This window comes from Perognathus longimembris, chromosome 10, assembly GCF_023159225.1.
Source record: "Perognathus longimembris pacificus isolate PPM17 chromosome 10, ASM2315922v1, whole genome shotgun sequence".
Classification (NCBI taxonomy): domain Eukaryota; kingdom Metazoa; phylum Chordata; class Mammalia; order Rodentia; family Heteromyidae; genus Perognathus; species Perognathus longimembris.
Genome location: NC_063170.1, coordinates 22800450 through 22823024, shown reverse-complemented (window position 1 = coordinate 22823024; position 22575 = coordinate 22800450). Strand labels below are relative to the sequence as shown.

Here is a 22575-nt window from a genome sequence, read left to right as displayed (position 1 = left end):
ATATATGTTTGATCACAATGGCAAAAGCTCGTGCAATAAACAGAATTTAAATATGTCATGGAAAGTTACAAAGGCAACCAACAAAGCAACTACCACGACTGAAGATACTGTTTCAGTCATCCATTGACACATAGCAAATCCCATGAAAACCAGTGACTTAAAACACCTCCATGGAGCTGGAAATAAGGCCTAGTGGCAAGAGTGCTTGCCATATACATGAAGCCCTGGGTTCGATTCCTCAGCACCACATATATGGAAAACGGCCAGAAGTGGCGCTGTGGCTCCAGTGGTAGAGTGCTAGCTTTGAGCAAAAAGAAGCCAGGACAGTGCTCAGGCCCTGAGTCCAAGACTCAGGACTGGCCAAAAAAAAAAACACCAAAAAACAAAAAAAACCTCCATGTTCTTATTTCTCATGTAGAGCCTCTGGTCTTCAGTAGGTTGGCCAGGACTCAACTGGACAGGGATTCTTGTGCAGGGCCACAGGGGTCTTACCTGTAATTATAGTCGAATAGCATCTGGGGCACAGACCCTGGTTCACCTATGGTTCTGGTATTTCTAGGTCTCTCCCCTTCACCAACAATTCCTACAGTTTCAGCATATCCAGTCATTATGGAAGCTTAAGACTCTGAAGAGCACAAAAGCAGAAATCGTGATACTTTTAGGAAATTAGCTCAGTGTCACCTTAGCTATAATTGGTTGTTAAAAGCAAGTCATAGAGAAGGCCAACCCAAACTCAGTGTAGGAGTGAGTGCAGGTGGTGTGGTTCCCGGGGTGCAGGTTTGGAGGCTAGTTATCAGGTACTCCACATGCACATGTGGTGTCTAAGTATAGATTCAATCCTTCAGAGAGCTTCTGAAGCCGATAAACCAAGGAGCAGCAGTGTATGCATGCTACTTAGACACAAAAGTAACCTCCCTAAGTCACAGGTGGGAAGGAATTGCTCTATGAGCTAGGGTGAGACAGCATTACATTTTCATTATGAACCCTTTAGTATCATTAGATTTAAAATTGTGAGTGGATGGTCTAGAGTTTAGTCCCCGGTACTGGAAAAACAACAACAAATGGTTTATGTGCAACATTTCAATAATATAGCTAGTGGTTTGGTGTCTAGGCTCTGGAGCCACACTGCCTGGGGTTATACTTTAGCCACACCACTCAGGAGCTCTGTTACCTCGAGCAAATCCCCTAACCATTCATGTGTAAGCTGGGGTCATCAACATACCAGCCTCATGGAGTGGTTAGGAGTGCCTGGGAAAGCACGTAACATGGTAGATGGTGCAAAGAATTACAACACTTGAGAAAGCAAATGCAAGCTTCCCACAGCAAACTCAATACCCTGAGACCTGGCTCCTGTCTCCTGACTTTGTCACAAGTGTGTTGAGCAAGTCTCTTAATGTCATCTTTAAACCGAGGGAGGAAAAGATAAGATTAGCTCCCAAAGACAGAAGTTCTATCAAATTTGAGGTCTGGAAGAGCAGGCCGTGGCTATCAAAAAATTACCTTGCTGAAAAATGAGAATTCCCTTCTTGCAGGAGAGAGCTTTGGAGCCTCTGCAGTGGAACTGTTCCTTCTTCCTCACGCTCTGCCCACTCCAGAGAAATAATTCACACACTTAACTCACTGCCTGCTCAAAGACCTTTCCTCCTGGGAATGAACTTTATAAATCATTTTAAAAGAGTTAGTGACCATAACTCCCAGATGCTTACATGAGGCCAACTGGAAAAGGACATTAACTTGGAGCCAATTAGATGCTCCTGGGTGTGTGTGTGTCTGGCCCTCCTAAACGAATCTTTCCCAGAAGGCTGTCCATGTGGTCAGCTGTAGTCGAGAATGGACAGAAGTTTGCTCTTCTCCCCACCCCCGGGGAACAGCTTATGTGTGTTTTCCCATCAGCAGCACAGTGGAGCTGAAAGGGGACTTAAAAGTTACTGCATTTTTAAAATACCTTTCCTTCTTTTTTCCCCCCCATCCGGTTGGAATAAAATAATTCCAGGTACACTTTCTGGCAGTGATCAGAGGCCAGAGTAAAAGCCATTTTTGGAGGGAGCATTATTGTAGAATATAAGCCATCCACATCCTGGCCTTGTAACTTTCTGCCTGGTACCTTTGAGCACAGGGACCTTTTCGAGGCAATCTTGAGCCAGGAAGAGCAATTTAAATCAGGAGCAATGAGTTTTCTGAGGTTTTCAGTGTGAGCTACCTATCAGCCCAGCTGAGAAGGAAGCATAATGGGCCCTAGGTTTAGCCATCTCAGCCAACTCCCCTGTGATCTCGCCTGCAGAATGGTCCTTCCAAAAGTGTAAATTCTAACTTAGCAGTCTGCAGAGAAGCCTGGCTCCTTGGCAGGCCAGGCACGGGGCAGGAGGTCACAGCAGCTAATCAAGTCCTCACTGTGCTGTCCTGACTCACTGCTGAGCCCTGGCCCTTTCCCAGCTGACCCCACTCCTGTTCTGTTCGCTAAGGAGCAGAACTTGCCCATTAATCGGCCTGTTTTCAGGAGCTGGAAAGGTGACTTGTAACAGGCCTCTTGTTCCCAGGCTCCTTTCTAATGACATTCTGCACAAGCAGATGTCGTCCTTTGATTCCTTATGACCTTCTGAATTTTGGCAAATGAGAGAGCACGTGGGATTCACCGTGAGGACCTAGGGGTGTCTTTCCGCAAAGAGCCGCTGTCATCCTCCGCCCCACCCTACCTCACCCCCACTGATACCAGACAACGTGGCGAGGACGTGGCCTCAGTCATTTGTCAAGTGGAAAAAAACCTTCTTCCTGGAGCCAGGGGCTGTGAGAGGCCCTCCACACTTCAGTATTTTCCAGACATGACTCCGGTCTCTGTGGTAGTGGCAGCTTGACAGATGAGAAAACGATGCTTCAGTGCCCTTCCCAAGGTCACCCACAAGCAAACACTGGTGCTGGAGGATGAGGTCACCCCAGACAGTGGAAGAAGTACACATCCAGGCTCAGGACTCTGAAACGGGGGACGTGGCACCTGCCATTGGCCAGGGAACATAGCCTGCAAGAAATAGATAATGGCTTTGTCCTCAGAGAGGCCCAGGTGGGAAAGTGGGCGTTGTGATGATTGATTAATTAATCCATCCAGTTAAGAGGGAGGTAGAAGACTACACTTCAGCCCTCTGGCCAGCGTTCCGCAGCCTGGCCTTCCTTTCTCTGGGCTGCTGGGGGCACTGGGCAGTGCTGGGGTCACCAGGGCACAAACAAAAACAAAACAACAACAAAAACAGCCGTTATCTGGGGAATTTTAGAATTCCTTTGTTTGTTTTTAAGCTGTAGGCTTTCAATGTGTAGCCCAGGCTGGTCTTGAACTTTTCATCCTGCCTCAGTTTGGGGATTTTAGAATGCAGTCTGGATTTCTTATTATTGTTGGAAGCACTGGGGTTTGAACTTGGGATCTTGTGCCTGCTTAGGAAGGTGATTCTCTGTTTAGAAGCACTTTACAAGCCAGTTTATTTTTGGAGACCCAGGACTGCTCCTGAAGTGTGTTCAAGTCCTCATGGCTCCTGGCAAAGAGGACCGCCTTCTTCCTCAGCCTGAATCCTTGGCACTGAAAAGCAGATCGGTGTCCACTGAGTTGAATTCTGGAGGTATGTGTGCGTGTATGTGTGTGTGTGTGTGTGTGTGTGTGTGTGTGTGTGTGTGTGTGTTGTGAGGACTGGGCACATAGTAGGCATTCACATCATATCACCAACAGGACAGTAAGGTTTAAAGCCCTCTCTCTTAGCCCCAGAGAGGCAAAACCTGTGAGGCCCTGGAGAGACTTAAGGAAGCCCCTGTGCCTTGTTATACCAAGTTATATCAGGTACATTGAGCAGAAAAGTTTCCTTGCATGAAACAACCCAGTTCCTAAAGGAGTCTAGAGGAGGCCTTCTACAAAGTACTGGGACAAAGGTCTTACTCTCATGCTTCAGTCCTTCCAGAAGTTTATGATCTAGGGGGCGGGGGGACTTTTTGTAAAGAATTAAGTCCAGTCTTACAGCATCTTTTAAGACCCTGGACTTCACTGCCTCCATCTTCTCCCTCTATGTCCTCCAGCACAGTGGCCTCTCTCCATCCTTTGAGCACACCTAATCCTTGCTCACCTGAAACACTTCCCCTGGGCAAACATTCCACAGCCATCCTGACCAGAGCCCTCCATCACCTCTCCAGTCACTCTCTTATTTATGTTGCCCCAGAGCATTTATTGCTAGTGAAAATTATCTTAATGTTGATTTACTTATATCCTACAGCAAAAAAAAAAAAATACTGGTTTCTCAACCTTTCCCCATTCTTTCCATCTTCCTTTGCATGGAATCCCAGTTGAGATGGGAAAGAAAAGGTGCAATTTGGCCAGTAAAAAAAAAAAAAACAAAAACAAAAAAAAAAACACCTCACATTTCTCAGCCTTCCTTTCATCCCAGGGAGTATATTGTAGTCTGAGATAGAGGTGAAGGTGAACATCTCTGAAGAAAGAGGGGGCAAGAGCATATTTTACCTCTCTCCCTTTCTCTCACTCCCTGGCTAGGACAAGTACCTTGGGCTCCTAGGTGATCTCAAGGATGGTAGTAGCTACCTGCTGAAGAAGACAGAGCCAGAAGAGAGAAATACCAGCTCTGCCCCAAATATCCAAAGACTGTTATCTTGTGATCACCTCAGACTTCTTGAATATGAATTAAAGCCATTTCTAGGCCCTCTTGCTAGACACTGAGGGTGGGATCTAGCTGGTACATATGATTATTGTCTGTCTGCTCCCACCAGAATAGAAGTTCCATAAACCTTAGAACCTTGTCTGGCTCACAACTGTATCCTTAGACACTGGTACATTTTATTTGTTGAGTGAGTGAATGAATGAATGAGTAAATACTAAAAACAATAACAGAAGTCCTACTGCCCAACTCCTGGCTTTATCATGAGGCCCTTAGTAAACAGCATGATGTTGACATCCCTTTTGATCATGCCCAGTGGCCTTGGTATTTATGTGGGCAAAAGCAGTCTTGGTTTCTAAATGTCAGCTGTAGAAGCAGCATCGTTCAGTTCCTGGAGGGGCAGGAATACAGATTCATACATTCACAGATTTAGGTTTAACATTAGGACTTTTAGGATATCTTCATAATTCAGGGAGCATATTACCAAAGCAATCTTAATATTACAACTTGTACTTCCCCTTGTACTACACCAAAATGTCACTCCATTCTTGCTACAATATGCCCGTGGCAAATGGAGCAGTTCAGTATTTCTACCCTGGAAATGCAATGGCAATTTAAAGAGTCTATGGACTCTGGCTAGTGGAGACAGAGAGGGTTTAGGAAGTTGTAGAGTCAGGAGATACACATGCTACCTCCAAGGGAGTTGCAGCTTGCTGCAAATCAGTGACAGTGGTTTCCAGCAGGAGAGGAAGCATGATGCAGTAGACACATGCTGGAGTTAAGAATGACCCAAGTTTCAGTAGCTGCATGTGGTGTACTGCTGTGTGACCTGGAGCAAGGCCTCCACTTCCTCATCTCCAAAACTGAGATAACCTCTTTCTACCCTAGTAGTGAGGCTTAGAGGAGATAACATATGTGGAAGTAAACACTGATGTTTATATATAAAGGCCTCTCTCTCTCTCTCTCTCTATATATATATATACACACACACACACACACACACACACACACACACACACACACACACATATTAGAAATGGTAAGAACCTTAGGGGTTGTCTATCCCAATCCCTCAGCATACATATATCTGAGTAATGACAGAAAAGTCAAGATATTGCCCTAGGTTATGAAGTAAAGAAGTAGCACAGTGAGGTCTTGAGTTCTCAGACCAACATTGTTCCTACCATGCTGCCCTACTTGTCAGTGGATAATAATGGTGCTGTTGATATCACCCCTTTGACAGTGCCTCATACTTTTCCTTGTCCTTCTTAAGGTGTTATGTGGCAGGGAAAGTCATTCCATTTAAAGAGTGCAATTCAGATGCAAGGTGTTATCATCTGCGAGCCTCTTCCACAGTCTGTACTACAGCTACCATGTGCCAAACTCTGCCCTACAGAGGTACACAGCAGTCAGCAAAACACACAGGAAGTCCTGTTCTGGGAGCCTAGCTTCCTCTCACTCACACACACACACCAGATGGTGTTTTATGTTATATAGAAAAACAGGAATTGTGAGAAAAGAGTGGTAGTGTTATCCTAAATTGAAGTGTCAAGAAGATCTCCCTGATTAGATTCCTTCTAAGCAAGATCTGATGGAGCAGGTGTGTGAGCTACACGGGCATCTTGGGGAATGAGCTCCAGGTGGAAGGAAGAGCAGATGTTAAGACCCTGAATGCTTTTGGCCTTTTCAAAGAGCAAATAAGCCAATACAAGTGCAGCCACTTGAGGACGGAAGGAAAGAGCCTGAGAATCAGGAGTAAGCAAAGGTCATATAGACCACTGAAAGAATTTTGACATTTTCTTTAAGACAGTGTCTATTTAGCCGAGGCTGGCCTGGAACTTACCATCTTCTGCCTCTGCCTTCTAAATGCTGTGATCACAGGCATATATCACTATACCCAACAGAGTTTTGACTTTTAGTCATCTTTTAAATCATTACAGAGCATTCACCAGAAGATTGGAATGTGCTTGATAAATTGGCCAATAGTTGTCTCTCTAGTATCAAGTTTGGACTGTGTCATCACACTTGATATCATAGGGTCACAATATCAGGATACCACTGAGTTTTCTACTACAAGTACTGCTGACCTTTTAGTGAAAGTTCTTAGGGAAGAAGAAAGAAGTGAGCACCCAAAGTTCTGAATCAGGTTAAAATAAACTGGGGAGGTGTTTCTCAGCATCCAACCACCAATTAAGCAGGTTACACAGAAGTGTTTCTAAAAACAGCAGTGCATTGGAAACAGACTGACAGGTGAGCAGATGGGAGAACCATCAACTCAAATTTATTTCACAGCTTACAACTCAAATGAGCATCCCAAAGTCAGAACAGCTGGCCTTTTCTTCTGTAAGCCATTGTCCTTTGCCTTGCTCATCTCTCAGGAGTCCAAGTAGATTATGCTCCAGTGGCAGTCTGTTTGTCTTTTCCAGTTGCAGTCTGTCTTTCAGACTTTGCAGGCTAAAATCAAATCATTTCTAGAAAACAGACGCTTTGGATAAATCAGATTTTTGTGGAAGGTCTGTTACTTCCACCAGTCATAAGGTTTCTAAGCTCTAGAAATCAATGACATTGGCTTTTTAGCTTTTATTTCCATAACTATATTCATTACCCATGTGACTGCTTTTATCTGATTCTGAGTAAATGGAATTTAACCGGATAGTGAAAAAATAAGTCTTTAGGTTTGCAGGAAGAAATGTTGTTCAAAATATTAAGAGTACATCTAAAAACCACAGCCGCCTTGAATTTCTAATTGGAAGTTACTCTGGAATCTTTCTGAAGTTTGAGACTGTCTCAGGCAAATTTAAGTTTCAGGCAGTCATGAAATTTGGAAAGGGTTATCTTTTGTCAGTCCTGGTCCTTTATGGATACTGTGCTGACAGGGGACAGTGGAGAGACCATATTTCATGGCTGAAAGGAGGGCTTGCTGCTACCCAGAGAGGATTCTGTTCCAGTAATTGCATCCAATCGGACCTTCTGCCACGTTGCAGGTCCAGCATTAATACCACTCATTAAGTCATCCGCCTGTGCGCTTTCCCTCCCAGTGGCTCAGGCACCGGCAGAATATATATTTTCTTCCAAAGTGTTTGTTTTCATCGTTGCCCTTTAAAAATAATGAGTTCATTCTACTCCCTTGCAAGGAAAGTTACTTTAGACTGCTTTGAAATTGTAGATCTTTTGTTGAGCACATTTCTGCAGCAGTTCCCCAGCTTTGTATGTTGGGGAACCCAACCCGGCTTCTCTTAAAACTCCCAACCAAGCAGCCTCAGACTTGATACATATAATCGGCCCGCACATTCGACCTTTATATTGTTACCCTTGGTCAGGTAGAAGTCATGCAAGTTTCGGGTGACCCTATCATGTGACCAGAGGCCAAAGGTCAGCAGCTCCTAAATGTTCAGCTGTCAAGGTAGCCCATTCATCACTCTCATTATGTAACTGACAAGCTGACAAATGAACCTGAGGATAAAATTATTATGAACCTTCTACCTCCTGGATTTACACTCCAGTGGGGGGCCAAGCAGTCTCACATATTAAGTCGCTCTAGGGGCCTTCAGAGGTCTCCATAGTAGTGGGGAGGACTTCTGAAGACCTCTGGTACATGCTGGGCCCTCGGTAGTTACCAGCTACCTGCTAGGGGGGTGGGGGAGCCAAGTCACAGATGATCTCCAGGAGCCACCTCAAAAATGATGGAAAACCTAATGTCAGCTGTTGGTGGGCCATGCTACATCTCAGCAACAGAGTCTGTGTGATCCTTTAGGCAGGTTAATATTGTATGGTAGTTTCAACAACTAGCCTGATCACTTATGGAAACTAAGAATCTCAGGGCCCTTCTATGGACAGCCTGACTTGGGGATAAGTGTATTTGGGAAATTTTTCTTTTAGTTTGTTTTTCCCAGGCCTGCTTCAAGTCATGGTCTTCCTACCTCTGCATCCCATCTGTACTAGCTGGAATTGTACTACACTGGACTTATTTTTGAGATAAAGAGTCTGGCTAACTTTTGTCCAGGATAGCCTCGACCTGTGATTCTCCTATGTCTGCCACCTTTGTAATGTCCAGGAAACTATTTTTAACAAGAGCCCATAAGGATTCTTTTGCCATCTGTGTGCTGGAATGGTAAGAAGAGCTTGAGATTTAGAGACAGACAATTTTGGCTTCAAATTCTGACTCTATCCCTTGTTTGGCTGAGATCTTAGGTTAGTAAATCTTCTAGGCTGCAGTTCACATTTTGAGAACAAACATTGAGATTTTTTTTAAAAAAAAAAAGGTATAAAGTGCCTGGCAATTGATACTTGCTATTAGCTGTTTTTATTAGCACCCTGACTATTCCTTTGATGTGAGAGGAGAAGTCATTGGAAGAGCATTAGCAGGAGTAGGCTAATGCTGCAGTATCTTCTATGGCCACATAAACCTCTACTGAGCCTCTAACAATGGTTTTCAGGGAAACCTGAGTGAAGAGATGCTGTGCGCTTCACCAAGCTTCATCACCTGGGCAGGAAGGAGGCCTGGAAGAGGCAGCACATTCTAGGAAAAGGTCATAGCACTCTTCCAGATCCTAAAGAAAGACTGCCAATGGTGTTGAGTCATACCAAGACCAAAAAGTGTCTTGGATGTTTATCATAGCAAGTGGCTGATCTATCCCTTGTCTACATATTTATTTTTATTTTTTATTTTTGTAATATTGAGGTTTGAACTTAGGGTCCCTTGCTTGCTTCACAGGTGCACTACTGCTGAGCCATGCCTCTAAGCCCTTTGTGCACTGGTTGTTTGGAGATACCATCTCAGTTTTTTTTGCCCAGACATGTGCATTTGTCTATTTTCCACTTCCCGTCATAGTTGAGATGACAAGTATGTACCACCATATATAGTTCTTTCCTTGAGATAGTGTTTCATGGATTTTTCTGCCCAGGTTAGCCTAGAACAAAATTCTCCCAATCTCAGCCTCCAAGCTAGGATGACAAGTACACCACTGCACTCAGCTGTTGGTTGAGAAGGACTCTCTTGTTTTACCCAGGCAGAGAACACTCTGAAGATCCTCTCATTTTCAGCCTCCTAAGTGGCTAGGATTACAAGCAGGAGCCCCTGGCGCCAAGCTTATACCTTGTCTCATAATCTCCTGATTGCCTGGAGAAGCTGCTATCTGAGCACCTTTATCTCTCCCTGCAGGGTCTTTTGTTCTTGGTAGAACCTTTGCCATAGGCCAAAGGAACTTTCATCAGTGTTTTGGAGTGGAAAGAAGCCCTGGTTCCATAAACCGGCAGGACCGGAAGCCCTTATCAAGGAAATCTCTTTTGGGATCCAAAGCTGAAACTCTGTTATTTCTCTTAAAAAAAAAAAAACAACACAAAACTAAACAAACAACAAAACCCCTTTTAGGCATTGTTTTAGTCTGTTGTCCATCACTATGACAAAATACCTGAGATGACCACCTTAAGGAGGAAGAACTTGGCTCCTGCTTTCTGAGGTGTCAGTCCATAGTCAGCTGGCCCCATTGCAATGGGCTTGTGGTGAGGGTGAACCTTGTGGGGGTGGGAGCATGTGACAGAGGAGGCTGTTCATGTGGTGGAAACCAGGAATGGAGGTGAGGATGAGGTTAGGGACAAGATGCATGTTCCAAAGCACGTTCCCAGTGACCAAGCTCCTCCTTCAGGCTCCTTCTCCCACCTCCCCTGCAGTCCACTCTGTCATGAATCCATCATTGACAAAGTCAGAGACCGGATGATCCAATCATTTCCCCAAGCCCCACCTCTAAGCATAGTATTAGGGATAAAGCTCATGAACTTTTTTTTTTGGAGGGGGGGGAGGGAGGTCACTTCATAACCAAGCCAAAACATTCATGATTATTGGTCTATATAGTATTGTCAGTATTCAGACAGTAACTGAAGAGAAAAAGTGGGAAGTAGGACAGCCATTGTCTATGCGGGAAATGCCTGTTGATGTTCAAACAAATGTGGAGGACACAAGGCAGTTACAGCAGCTGAATACCACCTGGACTCTTCCTTCTTCCTGGGAGAGAACAGTATCTCAGCACAATATCAATACGCTGTTTGACCAAGATCCAGGCGGCGGATAATGAATGTGGGATGCCTAACTGTTTCTTGGGAAATGCCTGAATTGCCATGTGACTTTTGTGGTATCCAAGTTATATTATTTTAAAGCATTTTGGGTGTATTTGGTACCCAAAGCCTTTTAAGGCACCCAAATAGGCTAACTCACTGTAGACTCCTCACTTCTTGAAAGTGTAGGTCCAACTCAGATATTTGTGCAACTAGAAGTTGGGCCAAACCCAGGTTCTCAAGCCCAAGTTTAAAAGTCCCTACCTGCTGGAGAGATCCATTAACCTGAACAATGTGTATTGACTTTACCAATCTGGAAACAGTAACATATGGTAGAGAGGCAAGAGATTAAAAGCCAAAGACAGAATGGGTCCTTGTTGACTCATTTAGGAGTTGGTATTGTGTGGTGGTTCTGCATTAGGTAAACAGGTAAACTGAGTTATACAAATTCAGCAAGCTGGTATTCTGTACCTACCTTTGTCAACATATACCATGATAGATATCAGTAGGACACGGTGGCCATTGATTTGTAAAGTTCTCTTAGCACCACTACAGCAGTAACAGAAGTTCAGAGAGCAGTGTAGAAGTTCATTAATTCATTGGTTTCAGAGGATTTATTGTCCAGGGTAAGATGATTTATAAACTAGACTCTCTGATCAATCATGCTCTCTCACCATTGACTGAAGTGAACTACTTGGGACAAAGCATGGTGAGATGTGGCCAGACGCCAGTGGCTCATGTCTGTAATCCTAACTACTCAGGAGGCTGAGTGCTGAGGATTATGGTTCAAAGCCAGCTGGGAAAGGAAAGTCCATGAGATTCTTATCTCCAATTAATCACCAAAAACCCAGAACTGAAGCTGTGGCTTCAGTGGTAGAGTACCAGTCTTGAGTGGAAAAAGCTAAGAGGTTGCACCCAGGCCCCGAGTTCAAGCTCTAGATCTGTCACACACACACACACAAACACACACACAAAGCATGTTGAAATGTCGAAAGCAGTACAATCAGTGGCTTTTTTCCAGGTTAGACTTTAAATGATGAATTGAAGGTGGATGGTTTAGAAAGTCAAATTTGTACTTGACAGTTCCTTCAGTTTTGTACAAAGTGCTGTCAGGGATGTAGATAGCCATCTCATATGAAAAATACCTACCTGTAAACATGGGACTCTGTGGCAGATACTCCGTCTCTAGAGATTGAGTAGAACTGACACATTTGGATCTCTGTGGGTTTCCTGCTCCTTCCAGAGCCTGAGGCCCTTAAAGGAGTCATTGCCCCTTTCCATCATTTCCTGCTTTCGTCATGCCTGTCCTGGAACTTGGGTTTTTGTAGGTTAATGTGGATCTGATAGAACACCAGTGTTTCCTACCTGAGGCCTCTTAAGCCTTGACATTACCTTGTATTGTTTGAGGGAACTCACTCTGACGTGGCTGTTCCCTAAAAGTAGACCTTTGTCTAACACTGTAGATGAAAGTTAGACACACACACACACACACACACACACACACACACACACACACACAGACTCAAAAAAGAGTACACTTTTTTAGTTGTTAGGTATTTTCTGATGAAGCTGTTATTGAACCTGTTCTTGCCTTGTGCACATTATCTGATTTTATTTCCATGTAACCCAGTGGTGCTAAGGTGGTTAAACCTCATGTACTGGTTAAGAAATGAGATATTGAAAAGTTAAGATATGTTTTCAAAAGTGGCCCAAGAAATATAATTAAAGATGGTTTATGCCCTTAAAAAAACCAAGATGGTTTGGGATCTCTAGACTATCTAAATTTAGAACAAATAACTAATCAATTGATAGGATCCATTGGTCCAAAAAGATGTCAATGACAAAGATGAACTGTACGTGGAAACAGCTGCCAACCAGTGGTGCAAGTGTCTGTCCCGTCCCATTAGAATGAGCTCGGGTGGGGTTAGGCAGTCCTCATGCAAATGGGATCCAAATGCCACCCCTGTCCTCTTTCTGAGGTGTGAATGTCAGATAAAACAGCGCTATGGGTCAAAATTCTTTACATTTAAACAGCATACCAAATGTCATTGTTACTGTTATCAGGAGTTGCTTTCTTCTTTCTAAGTATAGAACTCTCATTTTTCTTGTCTCTTCTTGCTTCTTGGTCTGTGCTTGGAAATATATTTCCATGATGTTTGTTTTGTGTGTGTGTGTGTGTATGTGTGTGTGTGTGTGTGTGTGTGTTTGTGTGTGTCTGTCTGTCTCTCTGTCTGTATTTTGTCAGTTGCTTGTTTATCCAGATGAGTCAACTAGCAGAAACCATTTCTCTTGCCGACTTCATCATTGCCTCTGGGTGATAGAAATGTTACCTGTCCTTCTTTATTTGTTGCAAAATTTAGGGACAAGGAAGAAGACCGTATATGTTTTCTTAAAATCAATAACCGGCACATTACTGTAAAACCTATTGATTAAAAACACAAAGTATAATGTTAGTCATTTAGTCTGTGAAGTGATGCAATAAGAGAAGAAATTTATCCTTTGACTTTTGCATTAACCTTTTATTGACTGCTTGCATACCCATAATTAACACACACTTTAGCTAAAGTGGTTAATTTTAGCATGGCGACCAGTGTTCACTAATGTAGCTGCAATCTTGATCATCCAAATGTAAGTGCAGCCCTGGGGGAAATCAGTGGGCAATGAGGCCCCTATGACTTACACCTTGGGGTGGGGGTCAGGGGCACCTCTCTACACAACCTGCTAACAAACCAGCCCATATGACACCTTTTAGCCACTTCCTGTTCTGTCACTGCAGCATTCAGAGCAAACTATCCCTAAGTATAACAGAGTTTTGGAGATGATTGATGGAGTCTTTTCAATGGAAATAATGGGAAGTCTGGCAGGAGAGAGATGAAATATATACCTAAAGATATGTGTATCATTTTCTTCTGCTCCTTTGTAGTATTTCATGAAAGGAGTGGCATTTTCAAGTAGATCCAAGTTTGCTTGGCAACCCTACAAGCATCAAAACAAGATTTTCCTTCAGGATAGGAGCAGAGATGACAAGGTTGAAAGGGGAAGCTGTAACTTCCTGATGGATTCCATGGGGCTTGAGAATGACACTGAATTGGGGCCATCATTTAGACTGTTTTTAGAAAGATCACCTAGCTCTGGTCATGAACACTGGCTCTTTTTTTTTTTTTTCTCCAAAGGACAACGTAACTGTCACTAGCATTCCCTTAGCTTTTGGATAGAGGTTTATTCCAAATAGAAATTTCATTTGAACCAACAGTAAAGGCTTGTATGCTCATGCTTTCAGACACGGCTGATCTCTGCACATCCTACATGGTTTCAGCAGTAACATGGCGTCCATGGCAGGACGTGACCATGGGCATTGCCAATAATGGGAAGTAACAACAATAGGAAGAATGACTAACATCATCAGCTAAAATTCTTTGGGTTGTAAATGACAACAAAACAAAACTAACTCAGACAATAAGGACGTTAAGAACCAGAGGCATAAAAAAGAGCTAGCTCCAGTGAGGCTTGGTACAGCTATTGAGTGTCATTTAGGGCCTACCCTGGCTGCATGGTAGCCAGAGATGAGGGGCAGGTCTACGTTGCACATCCTAAATAGTTCACAGACCAGGAGAGTCTCTTACTTTAGCTTCCGTACCAGTCCTTTTGATTTACTCTCAGTTTTGCTCCAGACTGAGATCTATTCCTCCTAAATCACAGTGTGAGGCTCCAGGAGTGGCTTGTGCTGATTAAACTATGCCAATAGAGACCTGCCTGGCCTTTGAGATAGAGGCAGTCCCACCCAAACTATAGGCAAAGCTTGAGGAAGCAGGAATGCCCCGCAGAAACATCAGGATCCTCCTGGTAGGGAAGGGTCTACAGGACCACAAGCACCCACCACAGTCAGTGTTTCTAAACCATGTCTCTAACAGCTTAGGCCCCTTTATGATGTGAGGAACTGACAAATGCCTCTTAGAAGGTACAATAGCAGTACCTTTTGAAAGTTCTAGTTCTCAGGAACCACTGCCTATCCTGTCTGAGTCTGAACATTTTACCGTCATTGCAAAGTTACAGCCACTTGAATACATACGCCTCCATGTTCCAGAATGTCATAGCATGATAGCATTCAGTTAGACTGGAGCCAGGAAGAGCTCTGCCTGGATCTCAAGAGCATCTCCTAGGAAGAGCCAGCCTGGAGGCCACAGGGCGGCGGCAGCACTCTTGGTGTCATCTCTCATCTGTCACCATATGCACAGTAGAAGTAATTACAGTGATGATAATTAATATTTACTGAGCTATATGTGGAGCAGTGTTCTCAATACTATGAATTAACTCAAACTCATTCATCTTCACAGTGACCCCATTTATAAAATATTATTACTATTACTGTAGTTCCCTTAGCAGCGGAATATGGACTCTCCAAGATCCTGACTGCCTGCTTGAAACCATGAATTTACTGTTTACCCCTACATACTCACCTGATAAAATTTAACTTATAAATCAGCCCCAGGAAGAAATGGACATTGATTAATACAAAAGAACCATTGGAACAACATAGTGTAATGAAAGTTACATGAATGTGAGTTCTCTTGTTTCCCAAATACCTTGTACTGCATTCATCCTTCGGAGGCTAAGTCAGCGAGCAGCTACAGTGCCTACGTGCTGAGATGAACTGAAGTGAGCGACCCCGGCATTGTGAGTGGCCTTAGGCCACTGGTGACCATATCCTCTGATGATATGTCAGGAGGGTCGTCTGCTGAACCATGACAGTGTGTGCAGGTAGCAGAGACAACATGATTACACTGGACAAAGAGATGACTCACATCCTGGGCGGGACAGAGATGAGCAACACGATTTCATCACACTACTCTGAGCAGCGTACAATGTAGGACTTTTATGAGTTATTTCTGGAATTTTCCCCTGCATGTTTTCTGACCATGGTTGCCCATGGAAAACGGGGACCACAGAAAGCAGAGCCACAGACAGGGGGAACAGCTAGGTTGCTGTCATTGTCCTCATTCTTGTCCTCATCCCTCTTGACTGACACACCAGAGGCTAAGTGAGGTCAAGACACTTGGCCCACATGTCATGTCCCTGGAAAGCACCGCCCGGAGAGCCCGGAGAACACACCTTCCCAGTGATGCGGTAATCTCCTGATTTTCCATTTTAGGACATTGAGATCCAAGAAGGTGGAATGAGTGATTTGAGGAAGAGAAACAGGGAGCTAAGGGTGGCATGTCTCCAAGTCATTGCCGCCTCTCTTTCCTAGTGCCATTGTCCAGTTTGCTGCCAAGTCAGACTGCAGTATGAGGAGGCGTCTGTCCTGATTCATTCTGTCAAGTGCTGAGGCCTCTGCTGGGTCCCCTCACTGCCATTTGGAAATAGGCAAGGCGCAGTGAGCATCAAGGGAAGAAGTATATAACAGACCTCCATCGCTGGCTTCAGCCAAAGGCTCCTAGTGCTGGTGGAGGCGGTGGAGGGGGTGAGGCAGGTGAGCACAGGCTCACCTGAGGAAGAGGCAGTTTCCCAGGGCAGCTGTCCCTTGATGGCAGCAGACAGGACAGCTGTGCCCCAAAGCCTGGCCAGTGGCCTTGGGCGGTGCGCACTACCCCACACAAGCAGCCCCTGGCGTGGGCTTTCATATTTTGAATACTCGCCCAGAGTGAGGAGGCAAACCCCATTTGACAGAAAAGACACATCTCTATTGACTTTTCACAAACCTTATGATAGTCTAGGTGGGTCGACACTTATCATAGCCCTTTAATCTGCCAAGCAGGATAATGTGTGCACAGATAATTTATCCACTGTGAGATTGAAATGCTCAATTTGGAATAACTTTCCCTACCCAGTAAATTGAGCATTACTCTGCGATTCTGAGGCAGGGAGAAAGCACAATTTGAAAGGCTTTGCAGAGCTCCTTTGTAATTAGTCTCAGCTTCCTTGAATATTAATTTCCCCCTCGTCGCTTTCCAGTGATTTAGAGACTGTCACTAGAATGGCGGAGACGCACCCTGAGCAGGATGACAGCAAGCGCTGGGTCTCCAACACCTATTAGGAAGAAGTCTGCAGAGCGCACCCTCCGTCCCTCCATGCAGGGCGTGCTTATCAGTGCAAACACTTTAATATTTATGCTAAGAGGATTGTCAGAAGCAGCTTCTGTTGCTTTAATTCTTGTTTTAAATAAATAATGAGAACATTTAAACACATTACTCTTCTTGGGGCCCTGAGGTCAGCTAATCTTATTATTTATGAAGTGATGTGCTACATAATAGTACTTAGTGCATGTTAACAGACGCTATTATCAGGGCCTGATGCAGAGAGCTGAAGATATATTGGAATGTTACGTGTAATGTACGATGGATTGAGTGCATAGGATGCCGGTAGAGCAATTAACCACATGTGAAAATAGGTGTAAAGTTGAAGTATATTTTCCCCCCTGGGGTCCCTTTACCATTAATAATTCCCTAGAGAAGAAGATATCTTTGAGTTAGGGACCTTCTCTGCCATCAGGACCCGAGTGGGGCTAGGCTAGCCCGTTCTTTGATCTCTTCGTAGTCCCAACAGCACATCAAAGGACTAATGGAAGTAACGACCACTTCTAATTGCTAAAGCCTGAGAGGCACAGAGATGGAGCTCCTCCCTGAGGACTCAGCATTTGGTTTGGGTGCACACACGCACTCTCACTGCAAAGTGCTCCCACAGAGCAGAAGAGGTGCTCCTTCTTGGTTGCAATTTACTTCCTCCTCTTTGGTTCTCTCTCTTTTTTTTTTTTTCCAGATAAATAAGGTGAAAGCCATAGAACTTTCCCAGCCCAATTTTAAATAAGCTCAACTCTGCACAGTAGATGCCTGCCAAGGTGTCCCAATGATCACACCCCAACTTTTTTCCTAGGAGGGTATAATTTCGCCGCATATGATAATTAATTTCTCTGCTATTGATGAATAATCCATCTAATAAAAAGCGTGATTTAAGTGTTTTCCTTAGGGACTAACTCTTGCTAGCCTCTTAATTTAATTTTGTGGAAGTTTCCCCCATCTATTCATCAGTGGAAATGATTATTAACCTCTATTTGCATATATCCTTATAAACCAGTCTCTCCTTGGAGTGCCTTTTTCTGAGCCTAGCAAGCTGGGACACTTGTAAATCTCCAGGATCTCCAAAGTCAATCCCAGCCTGTAATATTGTTTAATCTATTCTTGGACGTTTTAATGCAGTAAATTCAATTTAATCTTTCCCAGTAATCTAGTAATACATGGAAATCCCACAAACATTTAAATCTGATAATGGCTTAATCACACACTTTAAATAACAGTTGAGATAATGAAAAAATAATTCACCATTTTAAAGGCGGCATCCATGCATTTCCCTGATGACAGGCCCTTCCAAAGCCGCCTGGGATAATCTAAATTTGGGAACTGGAAAAAAAAAATCAAAGCCCCAGCACCAGAAGTTGCATTCTTCTTTTCTTCTTAGAAGCACCTGCTTCCTGCCTGGCAAACTTACTTTTCCCATCATGCTACAGATGATCGTTTGGGGGAGTATTTGCCCATGTTGGGCTCCAAGTTTTCCATGAGTTTGGGCCTTCTAGAAATTTCTCATAATGGGTTAATTGCCTGTTCTTACTCTCACAGGTGCCAGGCCCGAATTGCCCGGAATTTGCCAGTGGATCAGAGACCAGACTGCCGACCATACTGGGAGAAGGATGACCCTGCCATGCCTCTGCCCTTTGACCTCACTGACATCATTTCAGAGCTCAGAGGTCAGCTTCTGGAAGGAAAACACTAGAAGGAGCACGAGTCTTAGGTGAAGGAGGAAAAGTTATCTTTGGATTTTCTTCTCCAGTCAAGCACAGCTAGGCTTCTCCTGGCCTTTAGGTTGTAGAACCAAGTCCCAGGTCAAAACAGCTAGGAAACGAAATCTGTGAATGTCAAAATGTTGAAAAAGGACACAGTATCATAGCCCTATTTAGTACTAAATAGGAACTTCTTCTAGAAAATTCTTGCCCCTCCAAGGAGTAGCAATAGGAATACACCCAGATTAGGACACAGATGACCTACTTTCCTCCTTGGCCAGCTGCCCTGGAGTCATGAAGTGTTCCCAGTTACCCAAGACAAGACAGGATTGACCCATCCATGCCAATTTCTCTAGAGGCTGCACCATCCACAGCTAGCTAGTGGCTACTCAGAATGAAAGCTGCTATTAGTTGTAACTGGCAGTTGTTTCCTTCATTGTCCCAGTCACATTTAAAGTACTTCATGGAGACTTGTGGCTGGTTGCTACTGTTTTGGACAACACAGACATGAAACGTTTTCATCAATGAACAAAACCCCTTAGGACAAGATGTCTATGAAAAAAACTTGAGAATAGGCACTCCCTTTTCCAGTCCCCTGTTGCCACTGTTCTCATGGGAGGAAAGAAATGAAAGGAGTAGTGACTGGAGAATAGGATCTTCTCTTCTTTGAAACAAGGCTCAGTAGGACTGACCTGGGAGCTCTGTGCTCCCCCCCCACCCCCCCAGAACAGCAAGGCATTAACAAAGAAAACAAGGCCAAACTCCTGCCTTTGCAGAGTCCCCCTAGTCTTATGACAGAGACCTAGTGCTACTCATGTTGCTTTGTGGATTTAACCAGCAGACTTCCTTTTGGCTTTCCCAGACTACCCCCATTTCATAGGTAATGACAGAGCATCAGGGAGATCCTGCAGAGTTCCTGCAGGGGTTGAGCCTAGTTGTGGTTCCAGAGTGGCTGGACTAAGACTCCACTCGTTTTATGATCTTCTACACATGCTTGTGCCTTGGTTTCCTCATCTATGTCATAGAGATGCTAAGGGCACAAGCTCCCAAGATGATCTAAGTAATCCAACTACAGACTTTGAACAATGTCTGGCACAATTTCTTGCCACAGTTATCTGGCTACACACCCATTAGTGTTGTTATGTATCACTAAGCTGACCTTTGATGCTTTCATCTCCCTTCCCTGCCTGTGCCAGTGGTGTCTCATGGTACCACTGACCTTTTGCTTTTTTGGCTTGACTCCTGTCCTGTATTGTCCTCAGAAATTGTGACAGCCGTGAGCCCCTCTCTTCAGCCCATGGACTTATCTCGTAATCATTCTCAGTAGTTTAGAAGCTGAGAACAAAGGCTTTCCTGCTGTCCAGACTCACTGGCTCAGAGTACTCATCCATGCCCAGAGTCAGCTGTGGAAAAGTCACGTTTCATAAGGCAGCCAGGGTTTTCTGGTGGGGAGACTCAAGTCTCTCAGATCTTGGATTCAGTCCCTGATGACCCTGGGCCCCAGTTTCCTCATCAGTAAAAGAGAAGTGATATGTGACTTTGCGGGGATTTTACAGAGTAAATGCAGTGCCATAGGTAAGGAGTATGTGGCACACAGCCCTACACACTGAACCACCACACATGCACACACACATGCACACACACACAAACACTCATGCACACACACACACATATCCACATACATAAGTACACGCAGAGGCCCTGGCTCTCCACCTCAGTGTTTGAGCACCAAACATTATATTCCATTATTAGATGCCAATATTTAAAGGTTGGGAGATTTCACATAAAATTAAAATGTCTGCATTTTCTTTAAAACTCAGAATCCCTAGCAGTCCTAGGCTCTACCTTAGCATGGCATTAGCTCAGCAGGGTCCTCTGAAGTGGCCATGATCTTCTGGGGTTTGCCGAGACTTTGTTGCTCCCTGTTATCACTTGTTATAACCCTGGCCTGCCCCCCCCCCCCATTTTATGCCACCGCTTCCTAAGCCTGCTTGCTTATGCCTCTATAGTAGGAATCAGTAATGTTTAGTGCTCACCCCAATATATGCATATTCTTATGAGTTGTATTCACGAGCTGCTTGTATTGCTATGTTATGTGCATCATTAAGCATTCAAACACAATAAAGATAGAAAAGATCAGCTCTAACACCAGAGAGGTGCTGTGTGCTTCTTGCTCATCAATGGAAGGGCCGGCTGCCCTGGGGCGGGGGTGGGGCTAGGTGGACGCAGACCCTTCACAAGTCCTCCAGGAATACCCAGGTGATGGCAGAGGAACTGGAGAAGCCATTAGCTTAACTGAGTCCAAAAGGCAAGATCACATTTTCCAGAAGACAGATGGCTTCTAGAAGGTATGGTCAAACCTTAACATGAAATGGGCAAGGAGGTGGAGGGTGGGATTTGAAGTGGGTAGAAAGGCTAGCAAGAGACAGTAGAAAGGGGGGCTAGGCAGGAGTGTCTGGGAGCTGACTATCAATGTAGAGTCTGCCAGGCTGTGAGCTGGGTAAGACTTTGTTGGGAACATAGGCCCAGAGACCACTGTGCCTATAGGGCTGAGAATAGATAAGGAGCCAGCAGCCTGATATCGCCAGCCCCTATCCCTCCTATGGGGCTCCCTGGTTGTGTAGTCCCAGTTCCCTTGAGAAAAGTGACCCGAGACACCCCTTCATCTTCAGCGGCTTCCCTGCCTTTCTCATTCCCAACACAGTAGTTTGGGGTGCTCTGGAATCCATACCTCTCCTCCACCAGGCCCTGGGGTACCGAGTGTGTATGGAGTTGAACCAGGGACAGAGGAAAGCTGGTAGGTCAGCGATGGATGGAGAGAGGAGAGAGCTTTCTGGGAGGAGGAACAGCAGGCACAGAGTCCCAAGGGGAGCTGGAGGGAAGACTGGCTCCAGAAAAGAAGAGGACCATTGTGATCAAGGGAAGGAGCCAGGCCATGTAGCCGCAGCAGGGACAGAAATGGCTCTGGGTTCTGCAGTTTGCTTGCCCTGGGAAATGCAGAGGGTTTCCTGCAGAGCAGGAAGAGGGAGACAGCTCTGGTCCAGGCAAATGCGCCTCCTTTTCAGTGGGAGTTCCACTGGTGGGGAGGGGTCCCCAGTGAGCACCTGTTGTTTGCAGTTCCTGCTGAACACCACCCATTCACCCACAGCCCCCCGCCATTTCTGCTCTCCAGCAGCCGCCAGCCCAAGTGAGTTTTTTAGACAGCAGAGGGCTGGGTCATGGCACTGCTTATGACACGGTTTCAGTAATAAGCTTCTAAATCATCACTCAGTCAGTCGAGGGATGCTGGAAATGAGATCCCATCGGCCCTGTTAATGGACGTCCGTGCTCAGGAGACGTTTTGTGTGTTTCGGGAAGGTTATTTTCCAGTGCAACTTCTTTTCCTCTGCTCTAGTTAAAGCTGATTTTTTTCTTTAACCACTGGGCAAATTGCATACATTTGGATCTGTGCCACACTAAATGCTGTTTACTTTGGAGATCTGTCAGAGGCGAGCACATGAAGACAAGAGGATTCTGATTTGAAAAAGCGACTCTCATCCAACAGATTCAGATGGAGCGAGGCGGTGCGGATTAAAATGCGCTGAGGTGGTAATGCTGCTGATCCAGTTTGCCTTTGTTACTCTGTGATTAAATGGTATTTTTAATTAAGTTTCATTGGGAGCCATAGGTATCGCCGTGGTGAAATCAATTTGACAACCATAAAGGGGGAGGGAAGGCCCAGGCTGGTTGTAATGGCTGGGACTGACTACAGCAGAGAGAGAGAGAGAGAGAGAGAGAGAGAGAGAGAGAGAGAGAGAGAGAGAGAGAGAGAGAGAGAGAGAGAGAGAGAGAGAGAGAGAGAGAATATGAACCACCAGCTCTGAGGATGGGCAAGAAGGCGGGTCCAGGAGCCTTAATGACTTCCAGCAAGGCAACCAGGTACCCGGGCTGTCGCTGTGCTGGGTAGGGGGTTTTAGGGAAAGGAAAGCCCTGCTTCTCTCGCTGGCCTGAGACACCCCAGTACATTCTACAGACAGCTGCAAGTCCAGGTCTCTTTCTTGATTTTCTTATGAACAAAGAAAATGCTGTGTCCTCCCACACTACCCCCAGCACATTTTCTGCAGCCCAGCCCCA

At 44.9% G+C, this 22575-nt stretch overlaps 1 protein-coding gene across 2 annotated transcripts in view; it reads left to right on the top strand.

Annotated features, from left to right (window-relative positions):
• The window catches only part of Fto (FTO alpha-ketoglutarate dependent dioxygenase), a 390959-nt gene extending 370861 nt beyond the window's left edge, over positions 1-20098 (top strand). Inside the window, exon 11 of one of the 2 annotated variants that reach the window (XM_048355586.1) lies at positions 18302-20098. In XM_048355586.1, the coding sequence (XP_048211543.1) occupies positions 18302-18455 (154 nt within the window). In that variant the 3' untranslated portion in view covers positions 18456-20098. The remainder of the gene's footprint in view (positions 1-18301) is intronic. The other variant, XM_048355584.1, reaches the window with a different exon arrangement.
• Positions 20099-22575: the final 2477 nt, after the last annotated feature.